We start from the raw sequence: 23,066 nt of genomic DNA, 5'->3' as shown, positions 1-23,066 counted from the left end.
TGCCTTTATTAAAGCTACAGCAGTTTGCCTTGGGTAATATTACTGGATTTTTATATGTTAAACATCTATAAGGGAGAGTTGCCTGGAAGGTGTTTACTTATGGGTCTGACCCAGTAGGGCATCTTTTGTGGGAAAGTTTTATAAGACTAATTTTAACTGTGTAACTGTCATCTTGTGTGCTTAAGTTTTCTTTTATTCTTAATAAAACTTTTAATTTTTAAAATCACAAAAGCATTATTGGACTTGCTGCTGAGATCACCATGTTTTCTTCTTGTTTTCAGAATACAAAAAAAGGGTATGGCCTGTAAGCCAAGTTTCCCTCTGGGATTTGGTTTACTTAGCAATTAACATCTGCTGTGGTCATAACAACATGTAGACTCTGCCTGATTTGTATTATTTTCTAAATGTCCTGCTACTATTTCCTTAATAGTGGATTTTAGCATTTTTCCAATGACAGATGTTAGGCCAACTGGCCTATAGTTTCCTGCTCTTTGTCTCCCTATTTGATCCCTGGTCTGTGTTGGCTTAGTTGAGTGAAGTACCAGTGTTATAAATGGCTTCATAAGCCATGGAAGGAGGGGGGGAAAAAGTACCCACTTGTATCAAAAAGCATTCCGAGGTCAGATACAGCAATTAAATGCACAGTGAAGCTCTCCCTCTTCTGCCCAACAGTGTGTCTGAGCCCCAAGCTTGGAAAAGCACCCCCATTGTATCAAAATCATGTTTCTCCCCCATTCCCATGTCAGCTAGCCATGACATCTCGGTGAGATTGTGAAGCTGTTCTGATTTGTGCTTCAGCTGACTGAGGACTGGATTGAGACTGCCCAGTCATTTTCAAGCCAGTCACTAGCCTCTTATCCCAGTTAAAGTGTCCACATCGTGGTGACAAGTAAAGGGCTTTCCATCAATACAGGCTGCAGGAAGCCCACTAACACTTGAGAATATTACAGCCAAGCAACAGCTTAGTTATACAGGACCTCCAACAAAATAAAATGCCCCAAGCACCCGACAACTTGAACAATAACCAGATACCAAAAAAGTTGGTGAGCACAGGTAAATGGGAGAATCAGACTTTGAACAGGAGAGGATGCGAGAGGTGGAGTTTTTGATGCTGCAGCGTATAAAGGGTGGAACTTGGGTGGGGTGGCTGACAAGAGGAACACTGGGGTAATAGAGCCAGGCAGTGGGGCTGAGATGGAAATAGGTAGGCTTGCCAATGACAAGGATGTGGAGTTTGAAACTTGAGTGGTCTTGATTTTTGAGATGGAAACATCAAGATTAGTTAGTGTTTAAGAATGGCAATGGAGAGAAGCAGAGGAAAGAGGTTGGAGGATAGCTGCCAATGAGGCTAATCCTGTAGTACTAAAAAGGTTTGTATGTAAAAGGGAGGTACAGTATTGCTTTAGATACCTGAGCCATGGTTAGTGGGATAATAGGAAAGTTCCCCTAGGATATGCTATTTAAAGCATTGCTCAGAGTTGGAATCAAGTCTGCAGTTTTAGGAATGTTAAACTGAACCAGGCCTGGGCAGTTCTGTTTGGCAAGTCACAGCTGAGGTGCAAGAGAAAATTAATTCTCCAATTTTAAAATGATAAACCTGTCAAGAGTTAGGACAAAAATCAGCTGTTGCCAATCCATGAACTTACACACAACTGCCTTTGTGCAGCCTTTTAAATATTTGAACATTTGAGAAGTTCGTAGAGAGGGTGTTTGTTAATTGGTCTCCTTACCAGTCTGAATGTGAGGCTCCTGTTTGAATGAGGATCATCTATTAGTCTCTGCAAGTTGTTAGCCACTAAAGAAACAACAGAAAAAAAGTTGTCAAGTAACAGGACATTGTAACATCCAACAGTTGTACAGCTAGTTGAGCAGTGTGTGGTGGGACACAGCCCTCAAGGCAATACATTGGAGGGGAACTTTTCCTGCCATCTCTCTGGAAGGGGCTGTGTGTTTGTTGTCAGGATCCAATAGTGCCTGCAGCTCTTGGTAGTCAGACTTCCATGTGTGAACCCAGACTGAGTGTCAGCAGCCTATTTGACTATGATGAGCATTATTGCCAAATCAATACCCACACAGGTAGGGTCAGGGGCAGAGGATGAATCAGTGGACAGTGATTAGGAGCATGAATCCTGCCTGTTTTTCTGTGCTCCAACCCCTGCTTCCATGTCACATTTGGGCCTATTGCATTGCTCCGGGTGGGAACCCTGTGTTTTTATTCCTCTTTTTCCACTATCACCCCACCCCCAGCTCAGTGGTACTGAGACCAATAGTGTCCTTACTGCTGCTCTGGCTTTAAATTCTTCTGAAAACTGAATACGATGAAATTGTGACTTACCAACCATCATGTCAAACTTGTCCACTAAACCTGCAGAGACGAGCTCCTGAGAAACACCAACTGCAGAGTCTACAGGGACAGATGTTTGAAATTGGTTCCAGTATCAAAAAATTGTGCGTGTAATTAATGTAATCATTAATACAGACCAGGGCAACGACAATCTGATACTTAAATTTTAACAGTCAATGAATGCATTGTCCTTGTCCATTATTCATTGTGGTCCAGGACACCCACAGCAGCTCTTTTTTTAAAAAAGAAAAGTTGTCCTTCTTTCCCCTCAATTATTTGGTTACTTGTTCCATTTTCAGTTAGATTTCTTGACCAATGCCCCATTTCTAACCGAGACAAAAGGGCGACTTGGGTCAGGTCTCTGCTGGTGCCATTCTATTACCAGCTACTAAACATCAATGACTTGAAGTCTAATTCTCTGACAGATCATCTCTAATAAATATCACACTGGAACTTACCCCTCCCTGGAGTGAACTCAAATCTGATGTCGTTCAACTCCCTTCGTAAATTCCTGTGTAAACATTAAAACAGTTAATCCAGGCGCTGTGTCACAGTTTCTGTATTAACTTTTCCAGCTCTAAAATTCTAATTTTCCTTGAGGGGAGGACTTGCCTTCAGAGTTTGAAAACATTTTACTTTTGAAAATCTGCCCTTCTTTCCCCCTCCCCACATCATTCCCCTTCTCCCAAACTACTACTGGTGCCTTCCGCCCTTAAGTGAACATCCCCCACTATCCCCTCTAGGAGACCTGGGTGATCCAGCCTTTCACAATCAACATCAATCTCTCTCCATGACAGTGACTCTTATTCTGGACTCTCTCCCAGTGACCAAAATCAGGAGTAGCACCTTTTCGGGCTGCCTTGTTTAACTACTCCATTGGAAGCCTTGGCAGAGATGCTCTAATTCAGCACACATACTACTTGTGCTCAACTGAGGTGAACAGACGCTAGTTCATCCATCATCACAGCTTATTCCACTAAAATGTTGGCCAGTGTCAGTGTGTGCACAAGGAACTTTCCACAAGATCTAGTGAAGGCTGAATCTTCCTTACCTTAGTCGCAGGACTAGATGCACAGAGCTATCCTCGTTACTTAAATGAGATGGACTTTCAGATTGTTCCTGTCAAAAACACAAACGTTAAAGTTAATTAGAATATTGTGTTCTTGTCAAACTTCAGATGTGACCTTGGCTCTTGGGCTGCTCTGCTAGCTTCTGCAAGTTAGAAAATATGTGTTTGTAAAAAGACTGTGATAATATCCCATTTGGCTCATCATATGAAGGCACTTACCTTGTGGCACTACTCCAAATCCCAAAATAAAAGAAAATATCTCTTGTCAACTGCACTCTGGAAAGACCTAATCCTTTTGTTATTGCTAATCCATAGGTTCACACAACAGGTTCGTAGTGTCAGATTTGCCTATCTATCCTCAGTCGTCTTGTAGCATTTCTTCAGGGGCACAAGCTTACTGGCTAATAATAAGTGTAGCACAAAATGTATTGTAAAAATGTCAGGGCAGTGTGAGGGTCTAGAACTTATCCCTTATCAGCAGGATTGCAGGATCATGCATTAAACTATGGGAGCCTCTAGGTTTTTACCATTGTCATCCAACAAATTGTCCAGGTCTTATTTGTATTTTTCAGTCAGCATTAATGAGTTTTGCCAGACATCTATCCTTGTTCTGTTTGCCTCTGGCTGCTGTACTAATCTAACGCACAAAATGAATGTGGAGTCACTGCTCAGAAACTGGGACGTGCTGCTGTGTGTAAGGGCCTTTCCTTTCTCTCACTGACAATCAAAAGGGATTGTAAGGTAGTGACATCCTGGCTGTGGTTAGTTCCACAGACACTGGTCCCCCTCCAATTTCCTGCCCTAGTGCCCATTATTTGTGCATGGACCTTGAAGGTCCATATTGGCAGGCTACCTGGCAGTCCCATTCTTGTTCTCACCCAACATTCATGCAGTGTCACAACAGCACCATGGCTGAAATTCCCTTCCCTAACAGAAGTATTGAGATCAATTGGTGTGGCCCAGCTATGATCTGCTGAGGCATCAAGGAATGCCAAATGGAAGCCTTTCTAATGAGGGTGCAGTCATGTTCTCTTTGCAGAAATCAGCAAGTTGTGTTACCTCTTTGTAACATTCTGAAAGTGTAGAATGTAGAAAGTATAATGTCACTGGTTTTAGCAAACCTTTCTTGTAAGACAATAACTCCAGGGGCAGTTCTGGATGGGACAGTTGAACCTGCTCCTTAACCTGACAGCTACAGAGGTGTACTTCCAAAAGGGGTCAATGAATATTGATCAGAAGCCCCAACCAATTAGTATCCCTACTACCGTGAGGCTGAAATCAGTCAACTGAGCACAGACCAGGGATTAGACCCCTGATCTTTGGTTTGTGTAGCTCAGTTCCAAATGGATAAAACCAGTGAACTATCAGGAAAGATTTTGTTGGGTTGTATCTCGTTTTAAAAAGGAGAGATTGTTAATTCTTGTGCCTGGCAATAGACAAAAAAATACTCACAGTTTTCTGAAACGCCGTAGGTTTCTGTTCATCATATGCATCACCTGATTCATCGTCACTCCATTCCCAGCCTCCATCCTCTGTTTTGTACAGGTGACCACTTGATCCCTGGACCCGTCTCACCTATGGTCAATCACAACACGGGTGAAAAGTCAATTGGCAACATTGATTTTTTTTTGGTAAGTTTTTTTTTGCCATCTTCTCTCTTCAGTGGACTCTTGCCAGGATTTCACCCTTCATCAGTACATCTGCTATCCCGCTGTAATTAACTAGGTAATGTCCTGCAATTGAGCAACTTGTTATCTTTAACTTCACTGTGATTAGATTAACCAATTGGTTTACTAGGAGATAATGCTAACATGATGAAGGTGGAACACTTGGAATGAAACTGTCTTTGAGAAAAGAAATGTGGCTGAGTAGGTGTTAAGCTTATTTCCAGTTTATTTGGAAAAAGGAAGACTTTCATTTACATAGCGCCTTTCACAGCCACCAGATGTCCCAGAGTGCTTTACAGCAAAAATACTTTGTGTAGTCACTGTTGTAATGTAGGAAATGCAGCAGCCAATTTGCGCACAGCAAGCTCCCACAATCAGCAATGTGATAATGAACCGATAACCTTTAAGTGATGTTGATGGAGAGAGAAATATTTGGCAGGACACCAGGAAGAACTCCCCTGCTCGTTTTTGAAATAGTACCATGGGATCTTTTACGTCCAACTGAGGTGTCAAACAGGGCCTTGGTCTAACATATCATCCAAAAGATGACACCTCCAACAGTGCAGCAAGTCCCTCAGTACTGCAGTGGAGTGTTGGCCTAAAGCTTTGTGCTCAAGTCCTGGAGTGGGACTTAAATCCACGACCTACTGACTCAGAGGCAAGAGTGCTACCCACTGAGCCACAGCTGGCACTGTGAATATTAAAGTTTGACACTGTAGTAAGCATGCAGTGTATCCAACAGTAATGAAAGATGTGCATTTCTACAGTGCCTTTACACATCACTGAGAAACCAATTCCTTTCGAAGTGCAGTCACTATTGTTTTGTAGGCAATTGCAGCCAGAAACTTGTGCACAGCAAGATCCACAAATGTTAATGAGATGAATGACCAGTTAACCTGTTTTGGCAGTGGTGGTTGAGGAACAAGTGTTGACCAGGAGAACACTCCCACTCTTCTTAGAGAAAATCCCCTGGTGCTATTCAATGTCCACCTGCAGAGGCTGGTGGGACTTCAGTTTAACGTCTCATCTGAATGACAGCACCTCTGACAGGGCAGCGCTGCAGTGTCAGTTTAGGGTATGTGCCCAAGTCCTGAACTCGTACCTTTTGACTCAGAGGCAAGAGTGTGACTTGGTCAACTAAATAGTACTGCCTTGTGCTTTCATTTAGGCAAATTGTCGTTAAAATTTGCATTGTCTCTGCTGGGTAACGTTCTCTAATGCTTTTAGAATACAGACCTTTTTGTTAGACTCTGGCTCACTCGCAGACTTTGGCACCGTGCCAGTAGCTTGGACTGTGTTGTCAGCCTGCAAGAAGATAGAAGAATTCTATTTGCGCAGTGTATAGAGTTGAAAAGCCCACGGATTAATGCGTCCCTCTGTGTCTTTGACCAGTCCACATTGCACATCTGAGAGTGGCCCACTGTATCCCTCTTCTTTGTTCTATGTCAAGAGTGCTTGTTTCTTGGGCCAAGCTTTAGGGAATTTTAGTATTGGTTAACATCTCAAAAACATTGCCCCTTTTGACTTTTTAAAAAAAAAAGTGGGGGGAAACATTAGGTCTAAATAAGACCCAGTATTTAAACGAGACTGGAAAATCAACTACTTGTATGCAGTTCACTATCTTACGCGTTGACAGTTGTGAGGGAGTCTCCTGTTTAATGGGTGAGGCTTGAAGTGCAAATTGTTGCTCAATTATACCCCAATATCTCTCCAGTGAACTGTTGCAATTTGGTCTGTCTGCATTGCACTCCACAGTAACAAACACTTCCCTCTTTGTAAAGAATCAAGTAGTTCTTTATTCTTCTGTTCCAAACCAACAGCAGTTCATTCTGGTTCCATGACCTTTGCAAGCATCTGCCTTCTAAGTTAACGTCACTTCATTTGCATTTTGTTTACTCATCTGCTCATTGCAGTTTATATATTTAAAACACCTCAACTATCATTGCATTGTTCCATTGAGCCAAGTTGGCAGAGACACAACTCAAATCTTGTCCAGAAACCTTGTCTGTAAATAATTACAGGGAGTTGTCTTTACCTTTGTGTCCTTTTGCCCTCCACTTAATGATTGGCCCAACAACTTCTCCATCAGATACTCTTTATTCTGAAACAAGAGAACAAGTTCCACATGAGACAGGAGGTCCTATTGGTTAAAGCACTGGCTTCTGACTGTTTGCATTCAGCCCATGAAGTAGAAATCATTACTCGAGTACACTCCCATACCTCTCCAATGAACTGCAGTGAAATTAACCATAGTTCTCGTCTCAAGCTATCAAAATATCAGTCAAGGGCATTTCAAACGTTCTGGAACAGAAAGGGCATTTAAGCAACCTTTTTTCTCCCCTCTCTCCACCTGCTTACTGACCCCCTGTGCATTCCCACCATTTAATGCTTCTCTGTCAGCTAGACCAGATGCCAAGCAGTGGAAAAAATGAACTTTCCACTCCTGCTCAGTCGGGGAAGTTCTTATGAAGCTTCTCACAATCTCCACACAATAGCCTGCTGTCTGATTGGTCACCTGTCTCTGTCTCAATCTGTCTTGCCTTTCCTTAATTTATTATAGTATAGTCAGTGCTCCTCTCAACTTTCCTCTCTTCTAAGCTCCAAGTGTAGTGTCCTCCACGCTTGCTGTTCTCCATATGCCTTCAAAAAAGTTGAAAGCAAGATCCATCTCACAAACATATTGATCAATTGCTCCCGGATGTCTCTACATAGTCAGTTACATAGTAGCACTGGCACAGCCTCGGGATGAATTGCCTTTCCTCCCCTCTTGGTTGGGAAATGGTGCTGAGAGATATAAACATCGGGTGGGAAGCCCTGAGGGAAATGAAGATGGAGGCATTTGCAGTTCTCCACACGTTAAGTTCCTGATTTCGGCCATGGGGGATGTACCAATGATTAGCAGTTCCCAACAGGGAAGAAGGAAAATTGGCAAAAGCCACCCCAACAGTGCAGCCAAGATCAGGAACGTAATCGTGCAGCCAAGATCAGGATCGTAATCGTAGAATGGTACAGCACAGAAGGAAACCACTCAGCCCATTGAGTTTGCACAACACAAAAATCAGCAACCATTAATGCTTTTCATTCTAATATCAATAACACACTGTGTTATAGATCATTCAGAGTCCAAGTTGCTATGCCAACATTCACTTACAGGCACGTTGTTGTCTGGAGCTATGGATAGTGATGGTAGAGGCTCAAACTTTCTTTGCAGCACGTGGCTGACTAGGAATCTCTCCCGCTTTTACCATCTCCCATTGGCTTGTGTTAGAAGGATTTTCAGGTTGATCGCCTATTTGGCTGCATTATGAATGCAACTTCTTGGCCATCAAGGCCTGGGGTAGGACTCGAACCCAGAGCTTCTGGCTCAGGCAGGGACGCTACCTGTTGTGCCACAAGACCTCCCATCAATACTGTACACTCAAACAAAATATATTGGGATCATTTTAAACTTTTGATGGTATAAAACAGGACGATACTGGATTATATTGCATGTTGTATTCTTGAAAGAAAAACTAAAATAAGTATATAACAGGCAGCCAACCTGATGTCCCCTGTTTTATACCAAGGCAAAATTACCTCCATTGTGTTTGGGCAAGTAAGGCTGTCGGGAAATTTGTCCAGGGAGCAGGAAGAGGAAAGAGTTTCAAAAGACCAATTTGCCAGGCATAGACATTTGGATTGCGCAATTTTAGAAGTCTCTTTGCCCATATGCTTGTTCAACAAAAGCAGAGAGTTCTTTGCGATGGACAAGCGGTAAAGGTAGCATGGTTTGGCACTGAGCTGTTCAGATAAGATCCCAGGTTTGATTCTCTGTCTGTGCCGAGTTAGCTGAACTCATCTAGGTTTCTTTTCATTCTCAAAAGCAGAAGTGGCAAATGCCTGGGCCTGGGTGAAGAACAGTAAATTGTGCATTCTGTCATTTTTCCTCTTTAGATTCCCTACTGCTGCCATGTTTCTACTGGAAAATAAAGCCCCAAAGGGTTAGCTGAGTTTTAACGGCAACTCGGGTTGGGATTTGAACACATTTACTGCATCCTCTTGAAGAGATTATCAATGAAGACTATTTTGCAGAGAAGGGCATGATAACAGGAAATTGGAATTCAGTTGCATAGCCAAGTTGCTAACACAGACTTCACTGTGTAAAATAGACTCTTGGTGAATGACACTCGTGGTTTCACTGCCCTGCCCCCTCGCCCCCCCCATCCCTCCTCCTCCTCTTGCCTACCTTTGATTTCTGGAAGAATTTGTGCTTCAGAAGCTCTGCTGCTGTGGGCCTGAAAAATAGAGTTTATGGAGTGAGTTGGGACCTGTGCAGCACTTGAAACCAGCTCATGTGACATCACTTGCCACGTGTGAGATATCCCCCAGCCTGCCTAAGTACTGGTTGGTGCAAGAACAGGCAATATTCAGAGATCAGTATCACACTTCTGAAGCAAAAACTGCATTTCACAGACTCCACTAGAATGTGACGAGCACAATTGGCTTTTTTTTTAAACTACTTCCTTTAAGCCTTTGCCATGGCATTTCCTGATGGAGTAGGCTTGCACCATACTTGCAGGCCTCTGCCAATCTTTAATCACACAATATGCAGTCAGTCATACTGAAACACTGCACGGCCAAATTCCATGGGGTGAATGCCCTGATAAGTGTTCAGCAGCATCAACTCAACATAAGCTTTTATTGCAACTAAATATAACCTACCCAGCAACATTGGCAGAATATTTCTGTTCAGGAGGTATATGTGCTCTGACTAAGCAGTGAATGGTCCCCAGCCACAAAGTTAGCAACTGGTGCTTTTCCATTTTGTATTCTGAAAAGGCATACAGGAAGTCCTCGCTTATCATCATTAGTCGGTTCCTGGAAAACGCAACGTTATGTGAAACAATCTGTCTGAACTCCCTCCCAAGATTGCTAGCTTTCCACCTTACCCAAGACCTAGATCTCGCAGGCTCAACATGGGAGTTATGTGGGAACGTCCAGGCGTACGGCGGTGTGAACACAGGGTTCTAGTTGGAGAGCGACACTAACACGAAACATCATTGTGCAGGGTGACATTAAGGGAGGGCTTCCTGTACTTAGCTGGCACCGCACTTGGTGTGCCAGCCTGCTATGCCACATGATGTTTGCTGCTGGTTTGTGCCCACCTTTCCATATCTTTCAAAGGTAATTCATGCAGATTTTACCACTCCTCAGGAGTAGAGCCTCCTCTCAACTCCCAGCTGTAACTGGAACACATTCAAAGGTAAGATAGAAGTATGCACTCATCCTATTCTTGCCAATGTCAGTGCAATTAGCTATCATTCTACCAGTACTAATGCCACTTCACAGTCAAACAATATGAACTGTACTTCTGTCTGGGCTTAGAATTTGGCTTTCACTTTGGAGACAATGCTGGCATGGGATGGCCCAACTGTTGACCTGAGCATCAAACTCGCCCAATAGGACCAAGTGAGTGCCCAGATCAGTCAGAGCCAGGATTTGGACTTTTCATGTGACCAGAGCCCAGTGCTGTACATCTACCTGAGCTACTATCTTATCGCTCACTGGCTTTGAACCTTAGCATACACACCTCTTTGCTGGGTCTTTTTGCAGGCATAGGGCTATCAGTTTACGGAAGGACTTGCCATACTTCTTGACCATTTCCTTGTCCTCCACCCCTGTCTCAAGAGTAGGAGGGTCATTCTGCAGCGTCACCATCAGAACCTAGTGACAAATTAAAGGAGATGTGGGTCATAATGTCCAGTGGGACTGTCCTCATACTTTAACTGGTATCTCTAACTTGATTATCATTTCTCAAAACTTTGTTTTCTCTAAGATAAAAACAAAAAGCTAAAAGCTACTGCGGATGCTGGAAATCCAAAACAAAACAAAAACAGAATTACCTGGAAAAACTCAGCAAGTCTGACAGCATCGGCGGAGAAGAAATCAGTCAACGTTTCGAGCCTCCATGGCCCTTCGGCAGAACTGCAGCATAGTTTCAACAAGGGAGAAATATAAATTGGTTTAAGGTGGGTGGGGGAAGAGACACATTGAGGGTGTGGTGTGAGCAGATAATCAAAAGATGTCAGAGACAAAAGGGTCAAAGAGGTGTTGAAGGTGGTGGTCTTTGTCTGAGAAAAGTGCTAATTAAGAATGGAATACAGGATATTCAAAGTACAGCTCTAGTGGGGGTGGGGTGGAAAGACTAAAGGTTTTAGTTTTAGATTTAAAAATAATGGAAATAGGTGGGGAAAGAAGAATCTATATAAATTATTGAAAAAAAAGCGGGTGGGGGGGAAAAGAAACGGGGTGGGGATGGGGGGAGGGGGAGTTTAAGATCTAAAGTTGTTGAATTCAATATTCAGCCCAGAGGGCTGTAAAGTGCCTAGTCGGAAGATGAGGTGCTGTTCCTCCAGTTTGCGTTGGGCTTCACTGGAACAATGCAGCAAGCCAAGGACAGACATGTTGGCAAGAGAACAGGGTGGAGTGTTAAAATGGCAAGCGACAGGGAGGTTTGGGTCTTTCTTGCGGACAGACCGCAAGTGTTCCGCAAAACGGTCGCCCAGTTTGCGTTTGGTCTCTCCAATGTAGAGGAGACCGCACTGGGAGCAACAAATGCAGTAGACTAAGTTAGGGGAAATGCAAGTGAAATGCTGCTTCACTTGAAAGGAGTGTTTGGGCCCTTGGACGGTGAGGAGAGAGGAAGTGAAGGGGCAGGTGTTGCATCTTCTGCGTGGGCATGGGGAGGTGCCATAGGTGGGGGTTGAGTAGGGGGTGATGGAGGAGTGGGACACCCTGGTCCACTCCTCCATGGAGGCTCGAAACGTTGACTGATTTCTTCTCCGCCGATGCTGCCAGACTTGCTGAGTTTTTCCAGGTAATTCTGTTTTTGTTTTGTTTTGTTTTCTCTAATCCTGTGAAACAAATAAAAATCGGCTCCAATCGGCTGCATAAAATAAACAGTTTAGATCAAATCACGCTGCAAATTAACTTCCAACTTGGATAAAGTTGAATCAAATTCCACAAATTCTAATTGATCAGAATTAATCTAAACGCAAAAGGTAACTGGCTAGTTGAATATACAATTTGGTTATTTTTAGATGCAATTTATATGTTTTAGTTAAAATAATGAATGCTGGAGAATAATCAATTAAAGGGGCTGGAAATTCAAGTGTAAATCATTCCAGAGTATCTGTAAAACCACATGTAACTCATCCCACATTCTGTACAGGACTCACTCCTGGATTATCCCACATTCTGTACAGGACTCACTCCCGGATTATCCCACATTCTGTACAGGACTCACTCCCGGATTATCCCACATTCTGTACAGGACTCACTCCCGGATTATCCCACATTCTGTACAGGACTCACTCCCGGATTATCCCACATTCTGTACAGGACTCACTCCCAGATTATCCCACATTCTGTACAGGACTCACTCCCGGATTATCCCACATTCTGTACAGGACTCACTCCCGGATTATCCCACATTCTGTACAGGACTCACTCCCGGATTATCCCACATTCTGTACAGGACTCACTCCAGATTATCCCACATTCTGTACAGAACTCATTCCTGGATTATCCCACATTCTGTACAGAAATCACTCCCAGAAAGCCAAAAAGTAAGCTAATGGAGGTCTTTAAAATTATGAACGGTTTTGATAGTGTGGTTACAGAGACAATGTTTTTTCTTGCGGGTAAGAGCATAACTAGGGGCCATCAATATAAGATGGTCACTAATAAATCCAATGGGAAATTCAGTAAAATTTAGTGGTGAGAATGTGGAACTCACTACCACAGGGAGTGGTTGAAATGAATAGTATGGATGCATTTAAGCGAAAGCTAGACAAGCACATGGGGAATGGTTATGATGGTAGATTTAGATGAGAAAAGGATGGGAGAAGGCTTAGAGAAGCAGAAAAACTGGCATGGACTAGTTGTACTTAATGACCTGTTTTTGTGTTGTATATCATATGTAATAACTGATTCTGTACAAAACTCACCCCCAGATAGCCCAGATTCTGTATATAATTCACTCCCATGTATCTCTGATTCCCTCCATGTAACTTACTACCAAGTACCATCATTTTACAAACTGTTATAAGTTTACTCCCACCTTCATTGGTGGGTACTTGTGATATGGCGCCGTTCCAGTTGCCAGTTCAATTGCTGTTATTCCGAAACTCCAGATATCTGCTTTGAAGTCATAACCTCGTACCTGCAATTAAATAACAAGTCAGGGATCGGTTTGTAACTGCCGCAAACAAGAAAACAAGGCGCGTGCAAAAGTGTTGTGCTCACTGCTGTAGTGACATCTACTGGCATCAAGTGACTTCTGATCTACTGCAGGATTATCTGAAACAAAAGATAGAAATTGCCAGAGACATTCAGCAGTTCAGGTAGTATCTGTGGAGAAAGAAAGAGTTAACAGGTCAGGTCAATGACCTATCAGAAGGGATAAAAGAAAAATCCATTTGAGAGCAATCTTTTCTCGAACTGTTAAGACTGATTTCAACAGCACTGTTTCACACTGAAATTATACATATTTCAGCTTTTGTCCCATCCAAAGTTTCACTGGAAAAAAAAAGCCAATATCTGCACCATTTCTGTTCTGTTACTTTGTTCTTTGGAGATTAAACATAGTTGTCCAAGAATAAAATATAACTGAACACTTTTGCCTTTTACCACATTCAGCACTAATGTGGATACAAATCAAATATCCATTCCATGTTTTATGATGGTTTCACTCCATGCTTTATGATAGACCCATGCCCTGTAATTGATCCGTTCCAAGCTTTGTGACAGATATTAATCTTGCAAGAATCACAGTAATGGGCTCGGAGCAGCAGGAATATCAGTGACGTGATCAGCAAAAGGAATAGACAAGATGGCAAAGGCTGAGCACATGTGTAAGAGAGCAAGCATCACATATTAGAGTACTTTTAAACAGAAGTACTATGTATGCACATTACATTCACTACATAATGCCCGACTTTTTTTATTCTCAAGATGTGGGTGTCAGTGGCCAGACCAGAATTTATTACTCATCCCTAGAGGGCAATGAAGAGCCAACCACATTATTGTGGGACTGCAAGCAAACAGCAGGTTTCCTTTCCGAAAGGACATTCGTGAACTACTTGGGGTTTTATGACAATTCAGCAGCTTCATAGTCACTTTTACTGAAACTAGCTTTTCATTTAATTGCAAATTTTATTTTTAAGGCTGAATTCTCAAACTGCCATGGTGGAATTTGAACTCAAGGCTGTGGGTTCAAAGCCCATACCAGGGACTTCAATGCATTATTCAGACGACACTACAATGCAGTACTGAGTCGGAGGTGCTGTCTTTTTGATGAGAAATTAAATCGAGACCCTGACGGCTCTCTCAAGTTTATATGAAAGATCCCACGGCATGATTCGGTGAACAGCAGGGGAGTTCTCCCTTGTCTTGGGCCAATATCACTAAAACAGATTATCTGGTCAGTTATCACACTGCTGTTTGTGGGAGCTTGCTGTGCACAAATTGGCTGCCGCATTCCCTAAAGTACAACCCTGACTACACTTCAAAAAAGTACTTAATTGATTGTATGGTGCTTTGGGACATCTAGAGGTCATGGAAGGTGTTATATGAATACAAGTTCTTTCTCTCTTTCTATAATACAATCTGGTTATTTATTTATGCTTACCAATGCAAACAATGTCAATGAAGGAGAATTTCATGTTTTCCATTTTGGGTGTCCACTGTCAGCATTGAGGACTCTCAGGTCATGTATAACATCACCTCCAGACGCAGAATAAAGCTCCCTTTACTTTACCCCATAACATACCTTACGCTAAATACAGAACAGTGCCACCTACTGTACTACAGTATTACAACCATTTCTTGGGAATGATGTCTTTGAGTGAGGTTGACAACAACCCCAACTTAGTTCACATGTATAGGATTGTTACAGCTGTCAAGGGACAAAAGTTTGATTCCATCAGTATTGGAGGTGAAAGGATTGTGCACCAACTCAGTGATACCCACCAGTTTCAGGAAACTTGAAACCCAATTTTAACCTAACCCACCCATCAGAAACAAGGCAGATTCAGGTGGTACGCCCGTTTTACACTCTGCTTGATTTTCCTCCCCAGGCATCAGGGTTGGGTTATCTTGTAAATCTTAACAGCTACGGGCAGGTTAGGTTCAAATCGGAGCTTAGATTTTCTGACAGTAGAAATAATGTAAAACTAAGCCCAAGCTTTAACAAAAAGTTTACTTCAAACCTAGGATTACCTGTTCCATCACTTCTGGGGCCATCCAGCATGGAGTTCCAACAAAGGTTTTACGCACTTTATTTCTGGTCATATCTCCACCAGCAGCTAGAAAGGCACTGACGCCAAAATCTAACAGAAGAAGAAGTCAAGCATTACACTTTTGTATAAGAAATTCCTTGTATCAGTAACTGTTGCCACAGGACATTGAAGGACCAATTAGGACGTTAGCGGAGGTCAGCCAGAGGTCACTCCACTGCCATCGTAGCCTCAGATGGTGCATGGCAAAAGAGACGCAGCTGGAGACTGAATATAGATTGGGAGCCTCCCACTATCTCCTTCACATTCCAAATCTAATCCATCTGACTGTGAAAGGGTTGATGTTAAAATCTGCGTTTAGTGGAGTAACCTACTGAAGATTTATTTGATTACCGAGCACAAGCTAAGCTCCATATTCTAACTTGCACGAGCTCCTGTTCACCTACCTGACCTACATTAGCTCCCACTCCCTAAACACCTTGAACTTGAAATTCTCATCTTTGTGTTCAAATCCCTCCATGGCTTTGCCCCTTCCTCTCTCAGTAACCTCCTCCTGTCCCACAACCCACCAAGAACAATGGGGGAGCCCTTCCTCGAGAGCTACTTTTGGTTTCCTCGTTCAGAGCCCATGATGGTGCTAAGTGGACATGGTTTGTGGAGGTGTCAAGTTCTGAAAGGCATATGGTCTTTCTCATCCATCCCTTATGATTTGACTGTGGATCTTAGCTGCGCTGTGACTGGGGATTATTTTGACCTTGGTTTGTTTTACATCTGACCGCAATAGAACAAAGAATGGGGAGAGATACAAAACAGGCTATCACACAAAGTCAAAACCACACCATTGTTTTTGAAGTAGGTGCACCGAATGCTTTAATCTTACAGTTATTATCAAGATTAAATTATAAGGATTCTGTGATGTGCAAGGTGTTTTTACTCATTTCTATTAAAGGGTACAATCAGCATGGAATCAATAACAACAGCGCCGAGAACTGGCTGTGAATCCACTGTGACCTTTCGGTTCTGCGTCACTGTTACTCACTCTGTCTGCAGGTCGTAACTGGAGATGCTTTGTGCTAAAAGTCATGTTTTAAACATAATCCATTTTGTTATTCATTCTGATAATCCTCTATTGATGTAATATAACTCACAGGAGAAGCACATTAAGGGAATTATTTTGAATTACTGCACAATGATGAGATTAGTACTGCTTATATAAACCTACCTGCAATTTGTATAGACCCATCATCACCAAGTAGAATATTACCAGCTTTAACATCCCTGCAATTGGAAACAACATTCAAACAATATAAATATTAAAAGATTGGAAGGATTATTGTTGAACATTCAGATCACATCTTGTGTCCCTCCTCTTTCTTGCCACTTTGTTTCAGGTCATCCCTCCATTATTTAATGTTGCTCATGGACTTCCTTGCATGGGAGGCCATACTGACCAATTAGCAGAACCCTTCGTTATAATATGCTCTATCCCGAGACAACCCAAGCTGGGCACAGTCAAAGACCTGATCCCTAAGGCACCTGTGTCAACCATGAGTCAGTGGGCGGCACACTCACCTCTGTCAGGAGGTTGCGGCTTTAAGTTCCACTCCAGAGACTTCAGCACATAATCTGGGCTCTCACTCCCACTGTGGTGCTGAGGTAGTACTGCATTGTTTTAGATGCTGTCTTTCAGATGAAATGTTAAACCAACGTCTCAGGTGAACGTACAGGATCTCATGTTATTTTTTGAAAAGAGCAGGTGAGTTCTCCCCAGTGTACTAGCCTATATTTAATCCCTCAACCAAGATCACAAAAACAGATTATCTGGTCATTATCATATAGCTGTTTGTGGGACCTTACTGTCCAGAAATTGGCTGCCATTTTTCCAACATTACAACAGAGGCTACACTTGAAAGGTAATTAATTGGCTGTAAAACTCATTTACAGTAAAACTTGGGGTGTCCCAAGGTCATGAAAGGCACTACATAAAAACAACAGGGGAGGCGATGGTGTAGTGGTATTGTTGCTGGACTAGTAATCCAGAGACCCAGGGTAATGCTCTGGGGTTTGAATCCCGCCACAGCAGTTGGTGGAATTTGAATTCAATAAAAATCTGGAATTAAAAGTCTAATGATGACCATGAAACCATTGTCAATTGTTGTAAAAACCCATCTCGTTCACTTGAGGGAAGGAAATCTGCCTACATGTGACTCCAGACCCACAGCAATGTGGTCGACTCTTAAATGCCCTCTGAAATGGCATTCAGTTGTATCAAACTGCTACAAAGCCTCAAAAAAGGAATGAAACAGGATGGAGCACCCGGCATCGACCTGGACCTAAGAGCACTGTGGGTGTACCTACACCATATGGACTGCAGTGGTTCAAGAAGGCAGCTCACCACCACCTTCTCAAGGGCAACTAGGGATGGGCAATAAACGCTGGCCCAGCCAGCAAAGCCCACATCCCGTGAATAAATAAAAAAATTTTCACCATAAAATACTGGCCAATGCCCAGAATTGTCTGTATGAGGAAATAGACAATACTTTGATAAGAAGATTATCTGCACCATTTCCTGTTCGTTTAAAGTTACTGAGTTAATTCTCTTAGGAGTGACATTACCCCCTGACCCCCACCCCCTACTCAATACAAGTTAGAGATGAAGATTTGAAAGTTCACCTGTGTATTTGTCCATTCCTGTGAAGATAATCCAAGCCCTCCAACACCTCTTTTAACACTGTTGCTATTACTGGCTCATCCAGCACACCAGTCTTGTGTTCATTGTTGGTGATTGTCCTCCTGATTATATCCAACATAGAGCCTGAAACAGGAGCAGGAAAGGCCAGATCACCATGCATCCAAATACAAATCTCTCTCTCCCTCCTGTTCTCTCTCTCTCATATCCCCTGCCACTAGCTATCTCTCCCAAGTTCTCCCTCTCTCTCTTCCCCCTGCCACCCCACCTGCACTCTTGCTTTCTCCCTCTCTTCCCCCCCCACTCTCCATCTCTTTCTCTCTCCTTCAGGGCACCATGCATCCAGACAGAAATCTCTCTCTCTCTCCCCCTCCCACTCTCTCTCCTTCCCACAATTTCTCCCTCCAGCTCTTGCTCTCTCTCTCTCCTGCCTGCTCTTTCTTACAAACATACAAATTAGAAGCAGGAATAGGCCATTTGGTCCCTGCAGCCTGCTCCACCATTCATTCAGACCATGGCTGATCTGATTGTGGCCTCAACTCCACATTCCACACACTCTTTCTCTCTCCCCCCTCCTGCACTCTCTCTCCTGCTCCTGGTCTTTCTCTCTCTCATTAGCAAGCCCCAATAAATAGTAAAACACTACATTGTTCCATTCACTAATATTAAATTCACCTTGGGCAGTAACATAAAACAACAAATTGACTTTGATGGAACAGACAATTTGTCGGGCTGTAAAACGTGCTACTGACTCACTATTGACTATCTCATATCACTGCCATAATTTCTCAGCCTTGAGCTGGAACATACAATAATAATTACTGCAGTATTTACTTGGGGGGGGGGTGGTATTGTCACTGGACTCGTATTCCAGAGACCCAGGGTAATGCTCTGGGATCGAATCCCACCGCAGCAAATGGTGGAATTTGAAGTCAATAAAAATCTAGAATTAAAGGTCTAATGACCATGAAATCATTGTCGAATATCATAAAAACCCATCTGGTTCACTAATGCCCTTTAGGGAAGGAAATCTGCCGTCCTTACCTGGTCTGGCCTACATGTGACTCCAGACCCACAGCAATGTGGTTGACTCTTAAATGGCCTAGCAAGCCACCCAGTTGTATCAAAACCACTACAAAATCTAAAAGGACAGGCCACCCAGTGTTGGCACTGGAAACAACAATGGCAACCTCAGCCATGTCAACCCTGCAAAGTCCTCCTGACTAACATCTGTGAGCTAGTGCCAAAATTGGGAGAGCTGTCCCACAGATTGACATGGTCATTCTCACGGATGTCCCAAACACCACCATCACCATTCCTGGGTATGTCCTCTCCCACCAGCAGGACAGACCCAGCAGAGGTGGTGGCACAGTGATATACAGTCAGGAGGGAGCTGCCCTTTGGAGTCCTCAACATCGACTCCGGACCCCATGAAGTCTCATGGCATCAGGTCAAACATGGGCAAGGAAACCTCCTGCTGATTACCACGTGCCGCCCTCCCTCAGCTGATGAATCTGTGCTCCTCCATGTTGAACACCACTTGGAGGAAATAGTGAGGGTGGCAAAGGTGCAAAATATACTCTGGGTGGGGGACTTCAATGTCTATCACTAAGACTGGCTCGGTAGCACTACCACAGACCGAGCTGGCCGTGTCCTAAAGGACGTGGCTTCTAGACTGTGTCTGCAGCATATGGTGAGGGAACCAACAAGAGGTAAAAACACACTTGACCTCATCCTCACCGGCCTGCCTGCCGCAGATGCATCTCTCCATGACAGTATCAGTAGGAGTGACCACCGCACAGTCCTTTGGGAGATGCAGTCTCGTCTTCACATTGAGGATACCCTCCATCGTGTTGTGTGGCACTACCATTGTGTTAAATGGGATAGATTTCGAACAGATCTAGCAACTCAAGACTGGGCAACCATGAGGTGCTGTGGGCCATCAGCAGCAGCAGAATTGTACTCGAACACAATCTGTAACCTCATGGCCCGGCATGTCCTTCACTCTACCATTACCACAAAGCCAGGAGATCAATCCTGGCTCAATGAAGAGTGCAGGAGGGCATGCCAGGAGCAGCACCCGCCATACCTAAAAATGAGGTGTCAACCTAGTGAAGCTATAACACAGGGCTACTTGCGTGCCAAATAGCAGAAGCGGCAAGTCATAGACAGGGATAAGTGATTCCACAACCAACGGATCAGATCCAAGCCTGCAATGCTGCCACATCCAGTCGTGAATGGTGGTGGACAATTAAACAACTCACTGGAGGAGCAGACTCCACAAATATTCCCATCCTCAGTGATGGGGGAGCCCAGCACATCAGTGCAAAAGATAAGGCTGAAGCATTTGCAACAATCTTCAGACAGAAGTGCCGAGTGGACGATCCATCTCAGCCTCCTCCGGAGGTCCCCAGCATCACAGATGTCAGTCTTCAGCCGATTCGATTCACTCCACTTGATATCATGAAACAGCTGAAGGCACTCGATATTGCAAAGGCTATTGGCCCTGACAACATTCCAGCAATAGTACTGAAGACTTGTGCTCTAGAACTTGCTGTACCCCTAGTCAAGCTGTTCCAGTACATCTACAACACTGGCATCTAACAGGCAATGTGGAAAATTGCCCTGGTATGTCCTGTACACAAAAAGCAGGACAAATCCAACCTGGCTAATTACTGCCCCATCAGTCTACTCTCGATCATTGGTAAAATGATGGAAGGGGTCATCAATAGTTTTACCAAGCGGCACTTGCTTAGCAATAACCTGCTCACTGATGCTCAGTTTGGGTTCCGCCAGGGCCACTCAGCTCCTGACCTCATTACAGCCTTGGTTCAAACATGGACAAAAGAGCTGAACTCCAGGAGATGAGGTGAGAGAGTGACTGCCCTTGACATCAAGGGAGCATTTGACTGAGTGTGGCATCAAGGAGGCCTAGCAAAACTGGAGTCAATGGGAATCAGGGGAAACCTCTCCACTGGTTGGAGTCATACCTAACACAAAGGAAGATGGTTGTGGTTGTTGGAGGTCAATCATCTCAGTTCCAGGATATCACTGCAGGAGTTCCTCAGGGTAGTGTCCTCGGCCCAACCATCTTCAGCTGCTTCATCAATGACCTTCCTTCCATCGTAAGGTCAGACGTGAGGATGTGCAATCATCAGTGAACAATGTTCAGCACCATTTGAGACTCCTCAGATACAGAAGCAGTCCATGTCCAAATGCAGCAAGACCTGGACAATATCCAGGCTTGGGCTGACAAGTGGCAAATAACATTAGCGCCACACAAGTGCCAGGCAATGACCATCTCCAACAAGAGAGAATATAACCATCGCCCCCTTGACATTCAATATTACCCTCACTGAATCCCCCACTATCAACATCCTGAGCGTTACCATTGACCAGAAACTGAATTGGACTGGCCATATAAATAAGGTGGCCTCAAGAGCAGGTCAGAGGCTAGGAATCCTGCAGCGAGTAACTCACCTCCTGACTCCCAAAACCTGTACATCATTTACAAGGCTCAAGTCAGGAGTGTGATGGAATACTCCCCACTTGCCTGGATGAGTGCAGCTCCAACACCACTCAAGCAGCTTGACACCGTCCAGGACAATGCAGTCCGCTTGATTGGCACTCCATCCACAAACATTCACTCCCTCCACGACCAATGCATAGTAGCAGCAGTGTGTACCATCTAAGATGCACTGCAGGAATTCACCAAGCCTTAGACAGCACCTTCTAAACCTACAACCACTACCATCTCAAAGGACAAGAGCAACAGAGACATGGGAACACCACCACCTGCAAGTTCCCCTCCAAGCCACACACCATCCTGATTTGGAAATATATCGCCGTTCCTTCCCTGCTGCTGGGTCAAAATCCTGGAACTCCCTCCCTAACAGCACTGTGTGTGTACCTACACCACATGGACTGCAGCAGTTCAAGAAGACAGCTCAGCACCACCTTCTCAAGGGCAAGTAGGGATGGGCAATAAATGCTGGCCTAGCCAGCAGCACCCATAGCCCATGAACGAATAAAAAACAGTTTTATTAAAGGAAGGTGACTGTTCTACGTATATAAGAACATAAAAAATAGGAGCAGGAATAGATCATACAGCCCCTCTAGCCTGCTCTGCCATTCAGTGAGATCATGGCTGATCTATCTCCACTCCACTTTCCCACCCTATCCCTGGATTTCCTTTGTGCCCAAAAATCTATCTATTCCAATCTTGAATATATTCGACTGAACATCCAAAGCTCTCTGGGGTAGAGAATTCCAAAAATCCACAGACCTCAATGAAGAAATTTCCCCTTATCTCAGTCTGAAATTCTGGGTTATGCTGTCTTACCTCCACTCAGCAGCTTCATGACCAACCAGAGTTCATCCTTCACAACAAATGAGGTGAAATAGCTCACAACATTGGGGTGATTGCACTGACTCATGGCTTGAATCTCCTTCTGTCCAGAAAGAAACAGAATGGTCAGCATTTTACAACAATACTAACTAGAGTTCAAAACGTGTCTCTTAAGTCCATGACAATCTGCCACAACCCAAACAAGCTGGCACAACAGGGGCTGTCACATAAAACACTTACTAAGCACAACTATTGCCTTCTATACACTTGGTTAAGGAAGGCGGAGCCCCCAGCTAGAGCTGTTAATCATGGGTACCTGGAGATTCATGATGGAAAGAGAGTGTGTATGCGGGCTTTGGGCAAGGACAGGGATGAACCTCATTGTGAAGCCTTCATCAGATGCACGAACTGCCAATGCTTACCTATCTAGATTGACGCATCAAAGAATGGCCACGTGGTCAAAGTACTGGGCGGCAGCTGGTGGCTGTAGAACTGTGCCAGTGTGTGCCACCTTCTCATCAGGAGAGGGTCTTTTGCTGCGCCAGTAAAAAAAAAATGTCACCTCATGATGAGGAGCTCAGGGAGCAGCTTAATGAATTTGCTGGATTGCTGAGGTGTATATGTTCTGTATTGCTTAAATGAGCTCTTGAGATGTACTCACAAGTGTTGAAT

At 43.9% G+C, this 23,066-nt stretch overlaps 1 protein-coding gene across 1 annotated transcript in view; it reads right to left on the bottom strand.

The window, feature by feature from the left end:
- LOC144672704 (STE20/SPS1-related proline-alanine-rich protein kinase-like) overlaps positions 1-23,066 on the bottom strand; it is a 51,141-nt gene that overhangs the window by 7,549 nt on the left and 20,526 nt on the right. Inside the window, exons 4-16 of the mRNA XM_078534631.1 lie at positions 22,389-22,497; positions 18,031-18,172; positions 16,580-16,635; positions 15,341-15,450; positions 13,182-13,283; positions 10,650-10,783; positions 9,306-9,354; positions 7,116-7,181; positions 4,866-4,988; positions 3,396-3,463; positions 2,803-2,855; positions 2,336-2,404; positions 1,731-1,795 (exon numbers count right to left, since the gene is read on the bottom strand). Coding sequence (XP_078390757.1) covers positions 1,731-1,795; positions 2,336-2,404; positions 2,803-2,855; positions 3,396-3,463; positions 4,866-4,988; positions 7,116-7,181; positions 9,306-9,354; positions 10,650-10,783; positions 13,182-13,283; positions 15,341-15,450; positions 16,580-16,635; positions 18,031-18,172; positions 22,389-22,497 — 1,146 coding nt within the window. The remainder of the gene's footprint in view (positions 1-1,730; positions 1,796-2,335; positions 2,405-2,802; positions 2,856-3,395; positions 3,464-4,865; positions 4,989-7,115; positions 7,182-9,305; positions 9,355-10,649; positions 10,784-13,181; positions 13,284-15,340; positions 15,451-16,579; positions 16,636-18,030; positions 18,173-22,388; positions 22,498-23,066) is intronic.

This window comes from Cetorhinus maximus, chromosome X, assembly GCF_964194155.1.
Source record: "Cetorhinus maximus chromosome X, sCetMax3.hap1.1, whole genome shotgun sequence".
NCBI lineage: Eukaryota > Metazoa > Chordata > Chondrichthyes > Lamniformes > Cetorhinidae > Cetorhinus > Cetorhinus maximus.
Note: the sequence above shows the minus strand (reverse complement) of the source record. Positions and strands in the feature narration are given on the sequence as shown.